The sequence below is a fragment of the Canis lupus genome, chromosome 9 (genome assembly GCF_003254725.2).
Source record: "Canis lupus dingo isolate Sandy chromosome 9, ASM325472v2, whole genome shotgun sequence".
NCBI lineage: Eukaryota > Metazoa > Chordata > Mammalia > Carnivora > Canidae > Canis > Canis lupus.
Window position 1 is genome coordinate 15,348,715 of NC_064251.1, and position 13,694 is coordinate 15,362,408.

General features: G+C 35.8%; 1 protein-coding gene across 9 annotated transcripts in view; it reads right to left on the reverse strand.

The window, feature by feature from the left end:
- The window catches only part of TANC2 (tetratricopeptide repeat, ankyrin repeat and coiled-coil containing 2), a 369,309-nt gene that overhangs the window by 229,130 nt on the left and 126,485 nt on the right, over positions 1–13,694 (reverse strand). For 7 of the 9 annotated variants that reach the window (XM_025436730.3, XM_049114606.1, XM_049114608.1 and 4 more), the window contains one exon: positions 373–555. In XM_025436730.3, the coding sequence (XP_025292515.1) occupies positions 373–555 (183 nt within the window). The remainder of the gene's footprint in view (positions 1–372; positions 556–13,694) is intronic. The other 2 variants (XM_025436738.3, XM_049114610.1) reach the window with 1 other exon arrangement.

The following is a 13,694-nucleotide window of genomic DNA, read 5'->3' on the forward strand; positions in this document are numbered from 1 at the left end:
TGACTGATGAACTCTGAAGCTCTTATTCTCTTAAAATTACAATATCTTCATCTGTTAATCTGACATGAACAAGCTGATAAATGAAATCAGAACAACAGTGTATTCTGGCAAAACTAGAAGTTTCCTGAAAGCCTAGAAAAATATGTCCACAACAGATGGATCACTTAGGAAATAAATACATCAATCTGTCAAACGGAGTACTATTTTAATTCCCTGAATTAAAATCAGTAGGAGTTCCACTTTCCAAGAGTCTGTGACACTAGGAAGGCCAAAGCAGAAAAACCTAAAGATGCATATAAACATATCTGATATGACCTAAAGTGGCATGTTAGGTTTCCTGTTAAACATACTAAATTTAGGTAAAGTCCTTACCAGTTAACTTCTTCACAGGTTGGAGCCGAACACTGATAGACTGATGTGTGAGTAAGGGGGAGGATGGAAGAGAGCGAGACATGCCCTCCATAATCCGAATGTGCTGCATACCTTCACTCACGGGAAGTGGTGGAACGGCGTAGTCTGGCTCAAAAGCACAGTCGCTTTCTGTGGAGATGCCACCTGTTAAAATAGAAAGGGACAGAACAAAAGAGCTGGTCAGAAAAGATTCTTCCTACTCTGTTAAAATTTACCTTTTAACATGGTTCAGAACAGCATATATCCATGTTAAATTTCACTGTAAAAAGTCAAATAAGGTATTTTTCAACACCTACATTCATTTCTGTACTTATTGGACACTCAACACCAGGTTTAGCACTAGGAAATTAAATCTGGGTAAAAAAAGGTTCTTCCTGGTCAGGGGCCGACTGCCTCATGAACGACAGTCCAATAAAGAAAAAATTATGGGGGTGCCTGGGTAGCTCACTCAGTTAAGTGTCTGTCCTCAGCTCGACTCATGTTATCAGGGGTCCTGGGATAGAGCCCCACATCATCAGGTACCCTACTCAGCAGGGAGCCTGCTTCTCCCTCTACCCCTCCTCCCCGCTCATGTGCACGTGTGCGCCTGGGCTCTGTCAAATAAATAAATAAAATATTTTTTAAAAAATTATGGTACAATGCAGTAAGTGTTACAATTAGAGCACTGGTTTTCAGTTTTTTCCTTGATAAGAAACATGAAAGAAGATATTCACTTGCTTGATAATCCAATATGTGCAATTGCTAGTAGGATCAATGTAACTCTATTTCTTACCCCTTCTCAAGAAAGTATGTGAAAATACAAGTAGGTAACACTGACATTATTATATGGTGATTTTTAAATCTGCTTTAAGACCTTAAAAAAATTAAGTTATATGCTGTTCATTTCTACTTATACACTGCTGACTTCTACTTCCAATAATGGCAGGTTACACACTTCAAACCAACTTTTCCCTAAGAAAAACTAGAACAACATATATGTTTTAAAATCTTTCTGAAGGCACTAAAAAGTTAATAGCATGATGAAGGATTATAAAGTTAAAAAAGGGCAGCCTGGGTGGCTCAGCGGTTTGGCGCCGTCTGCAGCCCAGAACGTGATCCTGGAGACCCAGGATCGAGTCCCATGTTGGGCTCCCTGCAAAGAGCCCGCTTCTCCCTCTGCCTGTGTCTCTGCCTCTCTCTCTCTCTCTCTCTCTGTCTCTGTCTCTCATGAATAAATAAATAAAATCTTAAAAAAAAAAAGAATTAGGGATCCCTGGGTGACGCAGCGGTTTAGCGCCTGCCTTTGGCCCAGGGCACGATCCTGGAGACTAGGGATCGAATCCCACGTCGGGCTCCCGGTGCATGGAGCCTGCTTCTCCCTCTGCCTGTGTCTCTGCCTCTCTCTCTCTCTCTCTCTCTCTGTGACTATCATAAAAAACAAACAAACAAAAACTTAAAAAAATACTTTAAAAAAAAAGAATTAAAAAAAATAGTTAAAAGAAAAGGCTGAAGCCTGGCATTTGGGGTTACTTTTTACTTAGTGGCATGAGAGGCTAAGAAGGTATTGACAGTTTTAAAGAACTGAAAGGATAAATAATGAAATGTAGAAATAAACAAGATGCAGAAGGGAAGCTGGTAAAACTCCAACACTTTTGTTTAGAAGCCCAAAGGGCTACACTCTAGGAGTATGAACCAAAGCTAGTCTGGTCTTTTACAGGAATAAAGCTCAGTTCCAAATGTCTACCACAAAATTAAATTAAGGCAATCCTGGATTGCTAATGCCTGCCAAAAACTAACACAAATCTTCTTAGAGGGACACAATATCATAGTCTCAAATTACTTTCACAATTTTTCATACACAATATCTAGCCCTTAATTAACAAAAACAAAGAGGTAAAATGATATGAATAAAGTAAACCAGAAAGACCACTTAAAAGAAATAGTCTCACAAGGAATAGAGATTACAGAGCAATCTATGCCTCATGGCATAGAATTTAGAATAGTATACTTAACATCAGAAAGATTAAAATAATTTGAAATAAATTTAACCAAGCAGGTGAAAGATCGGCACAGTGAAAACTGTAAGACTGAAAACTAAGAAAAAGAAACTGAAGAATAAGTGGAAAGATATCCCAAGTTCATGGACTAGAAGAATTAATATTGTTAAAATGTCCATACAACCCAAAGTCATCTATACGTTCAATGGAACCCCATCAAGATTCCAAGGGCATTTTTTATAAAAGTAGAAAAAAGCAATTCTAAAATGTATATGAAATCACGAAAGACCCTAAAACACCATAGCAATTCTGAGAAAAAAAAAAGAAGGCATCAAACTTCCTAATTTCAAAGTATATTACAAAGCTATAGTAATCAAAAGAGTTTGATGGTAGCATAAAAACAGACACACAGAACAAGAGAACAGAATAGAAAGCTTAGAAATAAACCCACATATATATAGTCAACTAGTCTTTGACAAGGGCACCAAGGATACATAATAGGGAAATGATAGTCTCTTCAATAAATAGTGCCAGGAAAACTGAATAGTCACATGCAAAAGAATGAAATTGGATCTCTACCTTACACTATCCACAAAAATCAACTGAAAAATGGGTTAAACACTTAAAACATAAGACCTGTTACCATAAAACTCCTAGATGAAAACATAGGAGAAAAACTCCCTGAAACCAGACTTGGCAATGATTTTTTTGAATTTGATACCAAAAGCAGAGATAACAAAAGCAAAAATAAGCAGGTGAGGGGCAGCCTGGGTGGCTCAGCGGTTTAGCGCCACCTTCAGCCCAGGGTGTGATCCTGGAGACCAGGGATTGAGTCCCATGTCGGGCTCCCTGCATGGAGCCTGCTTCTCCCTCTGCCTGTGTCTCTGCCTCTCTCTCTCTCTCTCTCTCTCTCTCTTTCTCTCTCTGTGTGTGTCTCTCATGAATAAATAAATAAAATCTTAAAAAAAAATAAGCAGGTGAGACTACATCAAACCAAAAGGTTCTGTACAGCAAAGTAAACTACCAGCAAAATGAAAAAGCAACCTATGGAATTGGAGAAAATATTTGCAAACCATACATCCTTAGGGATTAATATCCAAAAATACATAAGGAACTCATCCTCAGTAGAACCCCCCCCCCAATAATAATCTAATTATAAAAAAGGCAAAAACCCTGAATGAGTATTTTCTAAGGAAGAGATATAAATAGCCAACAGGTACATAAAAAGGTGTTCAACATCACTAACCATCAGGGAACTGCAAATCAAAACCACTATGAAATATCACCTCACACCTTTGAGAGGACAGCTATTATCAAAAATCAAAAGATAACAAGTGTGGGCAATGATGTGGAGAAAAGGGATCCCTTGTACACTGTTAGTAACAACGTAAACTGTACACGCCATTATGTGAAAGAGCATGGAGGATCCTCAAAAAATTAAAAACAGAACTACTATATGATAAGCAATCCTACTTCAGAGTACATATCAAAAGGAAATAAAACTATCATCCCAAAAAGATATTTGCACTCCCATGCTCACTGATGCATTATTCACAGTAGCCATGATTTGGAAACAACCTCAGTGTCTGTCAACAGGTAGAAAAGAATATGTGATTTTACACACAAACACACATACACACAAATAAATGTTATTTGGCCATAAAAGAGAAGGAAATCCTGCTACTTATAACAACATGGATGAATTTGGAAAACATTATGCTAAGTCAACTAAGTCAGACACAGAAAAACAAATACTGTATAATCTCAGTTATATGTAGAATCTAAAAAACAAAGTCAAATTCATTGTAAAGAGAGGTGAGTGATGGTTACCTGGGCTAGGGGGAGAGGGAAAAAAAGAGATGCTCTTCAGTAATTAGATAAATAAGTTCTGGAGATCTAATGTACAGCATGATGACTACAGCTAACAATAATAATACACTATATACTTGAAATTTCCTAAGTGAGTAGATCTCAAGTGTTCTCTCACACACGTACAAAATGGGTAATTGTGTGAAGTGATGGATAATTAGTGTGATGGTGGTAATCAGTTCACAATATATACATTTATCAAAATGACATGTTATATACCTTAAATACATACAATTCGTATTTGTTAATCATACTTCAATAAACCTGGGGGAAAAGAGCAGAAAATTTTAAAAAGCAAGCATATGGTCTTCCCTGAAATGATGATAATGTGGTCTACACTGAGAAGTAAAATTAAAGCAGTGTCTCACTTCAGGTTCCCAATTGTGTTACAGTTGTAATTTCATCATATGCAATTTCAGCTCATTTTAAAAACTACTGTGGTATATCATTCATTATAACATAACTAGTATCTGATTAATGGCAACTTATGCAGCTCTTTCTATAGTATTTCTATAGATGATACATATAGAATTATTGGGCCAAAGTGCTGAGAGTTTCTACTGAGAAATACTGACTAAATGCTGTATTAAGTCTGTGTAGAGGCACCTGGGTGGCTCTGTTGGTTGAGTGGCCAACTCTTAGTTTCAGCTCATTTCATGATCTCACGGCTCATGAGATAGAGCCCAATGCGGGACTCCGTGCTCAATGGGCAGTCTACATGAAGACTCTGCCCTCCCACCACTCATTTGATCTCTCTCACTCTCCCTTTCAAATAAATAAATAAATCTTAAAAAAAAAAAAGTCTGTTCATGTTGCATATTAAAAAAAGCAGGGGAATAGTATGCTTAGTACTTGGAGAAAATAAAAGTTTAGAATTCTAGCAAAGAATTAAAACTATGGAAATAAAAACTCAACAGATTAATTGAAAAGCAGATTAGACAGAAATTGGGGCACCTGTGTGACTCAGTGATTGAGTGTCTGCCTTTGGCTCAGTGTGTTTTCCCGGGGTCCTGAGATTGACGCCCACATCAGGTTCCTTGAGGGAAGCCTGCTTCTCTCTCTGCCTATGTCTCTGCCTTTCTCTGTGTGTCTCTCATAAATAAATAAAATCTTTAAAAAAAAAGAAAAAGAAAAACAGATTAGACAGATATGAAGAGATAATTAGTAAACTGGAAGGTAAAGTTTGTGCATCAAAAGACATTGTATCAAGAGTGTGAATGGGGGCCTGGGTGGCTCATTCAGTTAAGGGTCTGCCTTTAGCTCAGGTCATGATCTCAGGGTTCTGAAATCAAGCCCCACACCAACAGGCTCCCCCTGCTCAGCAGGGGAGTCTGCTTCTCCCTCTGCCCCTTCCCCCAGCTTGTGTATGCATGCATGCACACGTGCTCTTGCTCTCTTGCTCTCTCTCTCTCAAAAAAAAAAAAAAAAAAGTGTGAAAAGACAATGCCTAGAATGGCAGAAAATATGTGCAAATCACATATCTGAAAAGAGTCTAGAATCCAGACTATATAAAGAACTCCTACAACTCAAGAACAAAATGACAATGCAATTTAAAAATAGGCAAAAGATATGAATAGACATTTCTCCAAAGATATAAAAATGAACAACAAGCACATGAAAAGGTATTCAGCACCATTAATCATTATGGAAATGTAAATCAAAGTCACTATGAGCTATCACTTTACACCCAGTAGGTTAGTTGTTTTAAAAAAGAAAACAGACAACAAAAAAGTGTTTGTGAGGATGTAAAGAAGTTAGAATCCTAATACATTGCTGGTGGGAATATAAAATGGTACAATTGCTGTGTAAAACAGTGTGCTGTTCCTCAAAAAGTTAAACACAGAATAACCAGCCATCCCACTATTGTGTGTACCCAGAGAAATGAAAACAAGTTTTCAAGCAAAAACCTGAACATGAATACTCATAGCAGCATTATTCACAATATCTAAAATGTCATGAACAGGTGAATGGATAAACAAAATGTAGCATATTTATATGATCGAATATTGTTTAGCAATAAAAAGCAAGGCCTGATTCATGCTACCATATTGATAAACCTTGAAAACACTACGTTTAAGTGAAAAGAAAAAAAAAATAGCCACGAAAGGTCACATGTAAGATTCCATTTATATGAAATGTTCAGAACAGGCAAATATAGAGAAAAGGTAGACTAACAATTGCCAGGGACTACAAGAAGAAGGAACGAAAAGTGACTGCTTACAAGTTACAGGATTTACTTTTGGTGTGATGAATGCAGTAATGGTTGTACAACATTATAAATGTATTAAAAGCCACTGAATTATACATTTTTTAATGATGAATCTTACTCAATAAAATTTATGCAGATATTTACCATCTACTCACATATTTATTAAAACCAGAAGCCAAAAAAAAAAAAAAAACAAAAAACCGGAAGCCTAGTAAATCATTGTTAATTTCTTCCTGACACATCCCTTTCCCAACAGATGCATTAGAAGTTCTGCAGATTATCAATATAAATAGATTTCAAATCAGCTATGCTTTTTCCATTTCTCCTACCATTACCAGAGTCTAAATCACTATTATTTTCCCCTAAACTTCTCTTGGTAGAAATACAGAATTTATTCCTTATCCTTGGAGCTTAGAAATTTTACCAAGATTTTCCTTTCTTCTTCTCATTAGTCTCTGGGTCCTTTCGTTTACTATGTTGACTAATTCTTCTCTGTCAACTGTCCTTTTTTTCTTTCTCTGGAACTATGATCAGATGGATATTGCATCTCTTAGACATATTTTTCAAGTCTCTTTCATAATTTCTAATCTTTGGTCATTCTTGAATAGACTCAAAACTGATTTATATGGAACTACGGTATTTTATAGGTTTACAAACAAAGAGCCATTAATATAATTTCCTACCTGAGGAATCCTTTTGTTGAGAAAAATCAGCATTAGATTTTTTAAAAGCAATATATCTAGAAGAATGCATTTGATTTAGTGAAGCTTCCTTCTTCACTTGTTCCAATATTAAAACTTGGCTGATAATTTTAGAATCTAATAATACTCCTTAAGGAATAATACTGCAATTAGCCCAGTCTGGATGTCCTAGTTTACTTTTCTGCTTAAAAATATTTTCTTCCATCTTCTCTGTCCTATAAATTGTGTTTGAACTCATTGTAGCTATAGAGAAAAAAACTAAAAATATATATTTCAAGTAAAGAAAAGTATTGGTAAGCATTTACAGAATTTGGCTATATGAGCCAGTTTTTCTTGAGTAACTAGCAACCCCAAAACTCTCAGCAGTTTACATTTACTTTTCTCATGAGTCTGCAGATTCACCATAGGTCAGCTGATCTAAGCTGGGCTATAAGGTTCAGAACTACTCTGATGAGTCTTCAATATTGGGCCTAGTCACTAAAAAGGCAGTGAGTATGTGGGGCTGCTCTTATGGTAGATCACAAGAGTGTAAGTGGCCAAGTCAAACCAGAGGAACAGATTTAAGACCTCTGTTCACTGATATTCTAATTGGCCCACTTCAGTGGGAACTACTGAAAAGTGCACAGCAAAAGGAATGGATATCTAATTTTGTAACAGGAATAAAGTGGAATTGGGAGTCCAATTTACCAAGCATGTAGGATATTTACTGGTATTCCAAATTATTCACCTTCATCCTCTACTTTTTTTTTTCCTACCACTTTTCCTGCTTCATTCAACCAAATAAAAGTTACTGAAATAATGTGATGAAAATACGGCAGAATAAAATAAACTGCTAAAAAAATTCAGTTATGTTGGATACCTGGTGATTAAATGTTCAAAAGCTGAACTAAGAAAGCACAAGGATATCAAGTAGGTGGACACTAAAGAAGTGTGAGGAGTAATTATAATTCAATAAAAATTTCAGTCGCTATTAAGTCTTATATTTAATATGGATGATTAATAGATATTAAAGTTCAAGTTAATAATAAATTCTTTAGCCAAATGCAGTATTTATACTACAGAACAGCCTTTTAATTTTTCAAGTTACATGAATAACCACAAATAAAACTTACAAATCAAAACCTCTAGCATGATATTTCATTGAACTATACATATGATTTGTGAATTTTTCAGTTTACATATTATACTTTTATAAATGTTTATCTTTAAAAAGCACAGTGAAAAAATAGCCCCTATTTACATGTTTTAGAAACAAAGGGTGTTTGCCTAAGTTACTTCAAACATCCTTCTTTTAACTCAAAGCTTATAATCACTCTGCAACTTGGCAATATTCTCACAACAGATCCATACATTAGGCAGAAAACCAGCATAAAGAAATACAATAACTAGAACAGGATCATGTAGTCAGACACCATGATTGCCTCTAGAGAATTCTAAAGAATCTACAAACACACACACACACACACACAAACCTGCTAGAATAAAATAAGTGGGTTAGGCAAATTCAAAGGCTAAAGAGTCAAAGTACAAAAAAGCAAGTGTATTTGTACATTCTAGCAGTAAGCACTTGGAAAATAAAAAATTTAAAAACCATAGCATCAAAATAGCATCATTAGAAACAATGAAATTAATCAGGAATGAATCTGACAAAATAAATACACAGACAGTATTTATATGATAAAAGCTGTAAAACACTGATGAAAAATCAAAGACTAAAATGGAGAGATATAATGTGTTCATGGATCTCAAGATTCCTATCATTATGATGGCAATTCTCCTCAAAGTGATCTATAGGTTTGAAGCAACTCCAATGAAAATCCAGCAGGCAGTATTTTGGTGAAAATCAACAAGCCGATTTTACTTTTTTAAATTATTTATTTATTTATTTTAAAGATTTTAAGTAATCTCTACACCCAACATGGGGCTTGAACTCACAACCCCAAGATTAAGAGTCACATGCTCTACCAACTGAGCCAGCTATGCACTTGATTTTAAACTTTGTGTGTAAAATTTTTTAAAAACTAAGACAAAACAATTTTGAACAAGGAAAAGCAAACTTTGAAGTCTCATAGTACCTAATTTCAAGATTAACTGTAAAACTATAGTAATCCAGAGGATGTAGTACTGACAAAAGAATGGACACAAAATCAATGGAACAGACTACAAAGTCCAGAAAAAGACTCATGCAAATATAGTCAACATTTTTTTTTTTTTAAGAGAGGGAGAGGTAAAGACAGAGTCCCAAGCAGGCTCTCTATGCCCAGTGTAGAGCCCAAAACAGAGCTCAATCTAATATCCTGAGATCACGACCTGAGCTAAAATCAAGAGTCAGACAATTAACTGACTGAGCCACCCAGGCACCCCAGTCAACTAAATTTTGACAAAAGTGTATGGGCAATCCAATGTTTAAAGGATACTCCTTTCAACAGAAAGCTTTGGAACAACTGGCTATCCATATGCAAAAAACAAACTTAGACCTAAACCTTTACTATGTACAAAAATCAGGTTGAAATGGATCATAGACCTTATTGTAAAACCGAAAACTATAAAACTTCTAGAAGAAATGATAAGAGAAAATCTGGGTGAACTTGTGTCAAGGAAAGATTTATATAAAAAGAACTGGTAAATTGGAATTTATACATATTTAAAATTTCTACTCTTCAAAAAGACACTGTTACAAAATGAATAAAAATAGTACCAACTGAGAGAATACATTTGCAAAACACATATATGATAAAGGACTGGTATTTAGAATGTACGTAAAACTTTTTTTTTTAAGATTTTATTTATTCATGAGAAATACACAGAGAGAGGCAGAGACATAGGCAGAGGAGGAAGCAGGCTCCTTGCAGGGAGCCTGATGTAGGACTTGATCCTGCACTCCAGGATCACAGCCTGAGCCAAAATCAGACGCTCAACTGCTGAGCCACCCAGGCATCCCTAAGTAGAACTCTTTTAACTCACAACCAGAAACTACTCCAATTTAAAAAGTTGGAAAAGATTTGAACAGACATTTCATCAAGTAAGAGATATGGATATCTAATAAACACATGAAAAGATACTCAACATCACTAATCATTAGGGAAATGCAAATTAGAGATGTCACCTAGCGGAATGGCTAAAATTAAAAACAAAATGCTGACAAATCAAGTGCTGGGAAGAATGAACTATAACACTTATATACTGGTGGTGAAAAGATAAAATGGTATATAATGCTGGGAAACATTCTGGTAGCTTAAATATAAACTTACCATACAACCCAGGAATCCAATACCTAGAAATCTACCCAAAAGAAAAGAAGACACATTGACCCTACCCACACACCATCACCACACAAGCACACAAATAGCAGACTTATTCATAATCTCCAAAAACTGGAAACTACCCATATGTCCATCAACTAGTGAATGGATAAACAAATTATAGGATATTCTACAAATGAACATTATTCAGCAATAAAATACATATGTAAAATGAAAAAAGAAACCCAAAAAATAGATGAATCGAAAGATGAATGGATAAAGAAGATGTGGTTTATGTATACAATGGAATATTACTCAGCTATTAGAAATGACAAATACCCACTATTTGCTTCAACGTGGATGGAACTGGAGAGTATTATGCTGAGTGAAGTCAGTCGGAGAAGGACAAACATTATATGTTCTCATTCATTTGGGGAATATAAATAATAGTGAAAGGGAATATAAGGGAAGGGAGAAGAAATGTGTGGGAAATATCAGAAAGGGAGACAGAACGTAAAGACTGCTAACTCTGGGAAACGAACTAGGGGTGGTGGAAGGGGAGGAGGGCGGAGGTGGGAGTGAATGGGTGACGGGCACTGGGGGTTATTCTGTATGTTGGTAAATTGAACACCAATAAAAAATAAATTTAAAAAAATCCAAAGCATTAAAATATAAGAAGTCAGGAGTCAAAAGGATACACACTGTATGGTTTCATTTATAGAATATTTTGAAAATTCTACAGTAACAGGAAGCAGATCAATAGCTGACAGGGATTGGGGTAGAGGAAAGGGATTGGCTACAAAAGGGTATGATAGAACTTTTACATGATGGTGGAAATGAGCTATATTTGATTTTAGTGATAGTTACATGACCATATGTTTGCAAAAATTCATGGTATTGTAAATTTAAGAGGGGCAAATTTTATTACATATAAATTAAACTTCAATAAGCTGACTTAAAAAAACCCTATAGTACTTTGTGATAATATACTGACTGTATATAGTTATAAGTTATAAACTTTTCTGATTGCATGCTTTATTTCACTAAAGACTATTTTTCAAAAGTATACAGAAAAAATAACATAGGTGATAAACTAGCCCCTACAACACTTATAGACATATAAAAGATTATATACATAATAACAATGCATAATTTGTCAAAGGGCTTTCATATACTTTCTACAACAAAGGGATTTGGCCTAAACTACTCCTAAGGACCTTTCAAGGCAAGATTTATATCACTGTGAGTCTCAATATTTTCACATGTTCGTGTATTAATCAGAAAGGAGATACAGGAAATTTAATAACTAATACAGAATCATGTAGTCAATTAGCAAACAATTAGAACTCAAAATCCTGACCAGAGTTATAAGCCCCACCCCCAAATCTGGCCCCACCTACTTAATTTTCTGATGCCATCATTTTCCACTCCTCCCCCCAGTTGACAATGCTTCAGTCAACTGGCCTTCCAATTCCTTGCTCTGGCCAAATTTATTCTCAACTTCAGGCCTCTGCCTGTTTCTTTTGCCCAAATTGCTGAGTCCCAGTACTTCTGCAAAGCTGGCTTTCCTTTGTCTGAAAGATCCTAGCTTAAATATTCCCTCCTCAGAGAGGTCTATCAGGACTAACCCTAAAGTTACCATTCACTTTTTCTCCCACTTCTCATTCTATATCACACAATCCTATTTTATTTTCTTGATAGCACTTAGCATGACCTGAAATTATCTGGCTATTTGTCTCACTCCTCTAGAATGAAAGCATCATAACAGTAGAAATGTTCTTTGCCTTATTTATTGTTCCTGCCCTTTGGCCTGGTTGAGACCTGTGTACTAGGATCACCCTTGGGTGGCATACCTGACTCAGGCTCCCAGTTTTCGGTGGGTCCCAGTCTGGCCCTTCCATCTGCCTGGGGTACTCTGCCCTAAGGTTTCTTGTCAATTTCTTCTTCTTACTGTTCTGATCTTAGTACAGAAAGAACATCTCTCCATACAGAGGCTTTACTGCACTGACTAGAATCCACAGACACAGTTGAAGAAAAGCAGTGATAGCAGACATCAGAAGGAAAGCTTTCAGCTTTTCACTACACTGCATAAATGAGATGCAAATAGAAGGGAATCTTAATGAGATAAACTCTCTGAATGTAGTCTATGTGGAAAAGCCTTCAGAAGGAGCACTAATCTTATTGTGCAGGAGAAATCATAAAGGAAAAACAAATCATGAATGTAAGAATTCTAAGAAAGCCTCCAGTAATCATTATTTTCTTCAGAGACATGGGAGAATTAAAATGAAGAGAAACTCTTCAAATAATTTCAGAGTAGAAAAGCATCTGGTCTATAGTCATCTCCAAAATATACATAAGACTTCACGTTGGAGACAAACTTTATTAATGTAAACAGTGTGGAAAATTCTTCAGAAACATCTCTAGTCTAGTGGTGCACAAGAGAATACATACTGGGCGGAAACTCTATAAACAGAAAGACTAGGAGAGAGTTTTCAGCAGGATCACTCATTTTACTTCTTACCAGAGCATTCACACTGGGGAGAAACTCTACAAACACAAATGACAGAGAAAAAGCCTTCAGTAGGAACGGTAAGCTCAGAAGGCCTATGCAAATAGACACAGAAGAGAAACATCATGACTATGATGAATTCAGAAAAGCATTCTATAGAAACTTTAAACTTACTGAACACATGTAAGTACATCCTAGGAAAGTCTATGAATGCAATGGATTGTAAAAAGTTTTTAGAAGTCACTTATGCCATGGGAAAAATGTGAGCACACATATATTAGAGAAGCCTTATATACTCAAAGATCCCTTTTGCCTTTACAGACATAAGAATTCACCCTGGAGAGAAATCCATGAATATATACCCTGTGGGAAAGCCTTCAATCCCAATTTTCCTCTGTTCTATGTAAGAGAATTAATACAAGGAAACAAATCATATGAGTGTTTTACAAGTATCAGTAAGGTTCCAGTTCCAGGAAAGATGGAATAAGCACATTCCACCTTTACTCTTCTACTGAATGTAACTTTAAATCCTTGAAAGAATGCAGAGAGCTCACTTCCAGCTTCCTTAATAGAACTACAGAGCACTTCTCCTCCCCTGTACCTTACCATTACCCTACTATTTACTACAGCTCATTTTACCAAGAGTGTCGTATCTACCTTTCAGCATAAACTTAAAAGGCATGCTAAAAGGCAAAAATATACAATTTGAAGAGACAGAAAATGCATCAAACTAGACCCAGATATGGCAGGGTGCTAGAATTTTCAAACTGTGAATTT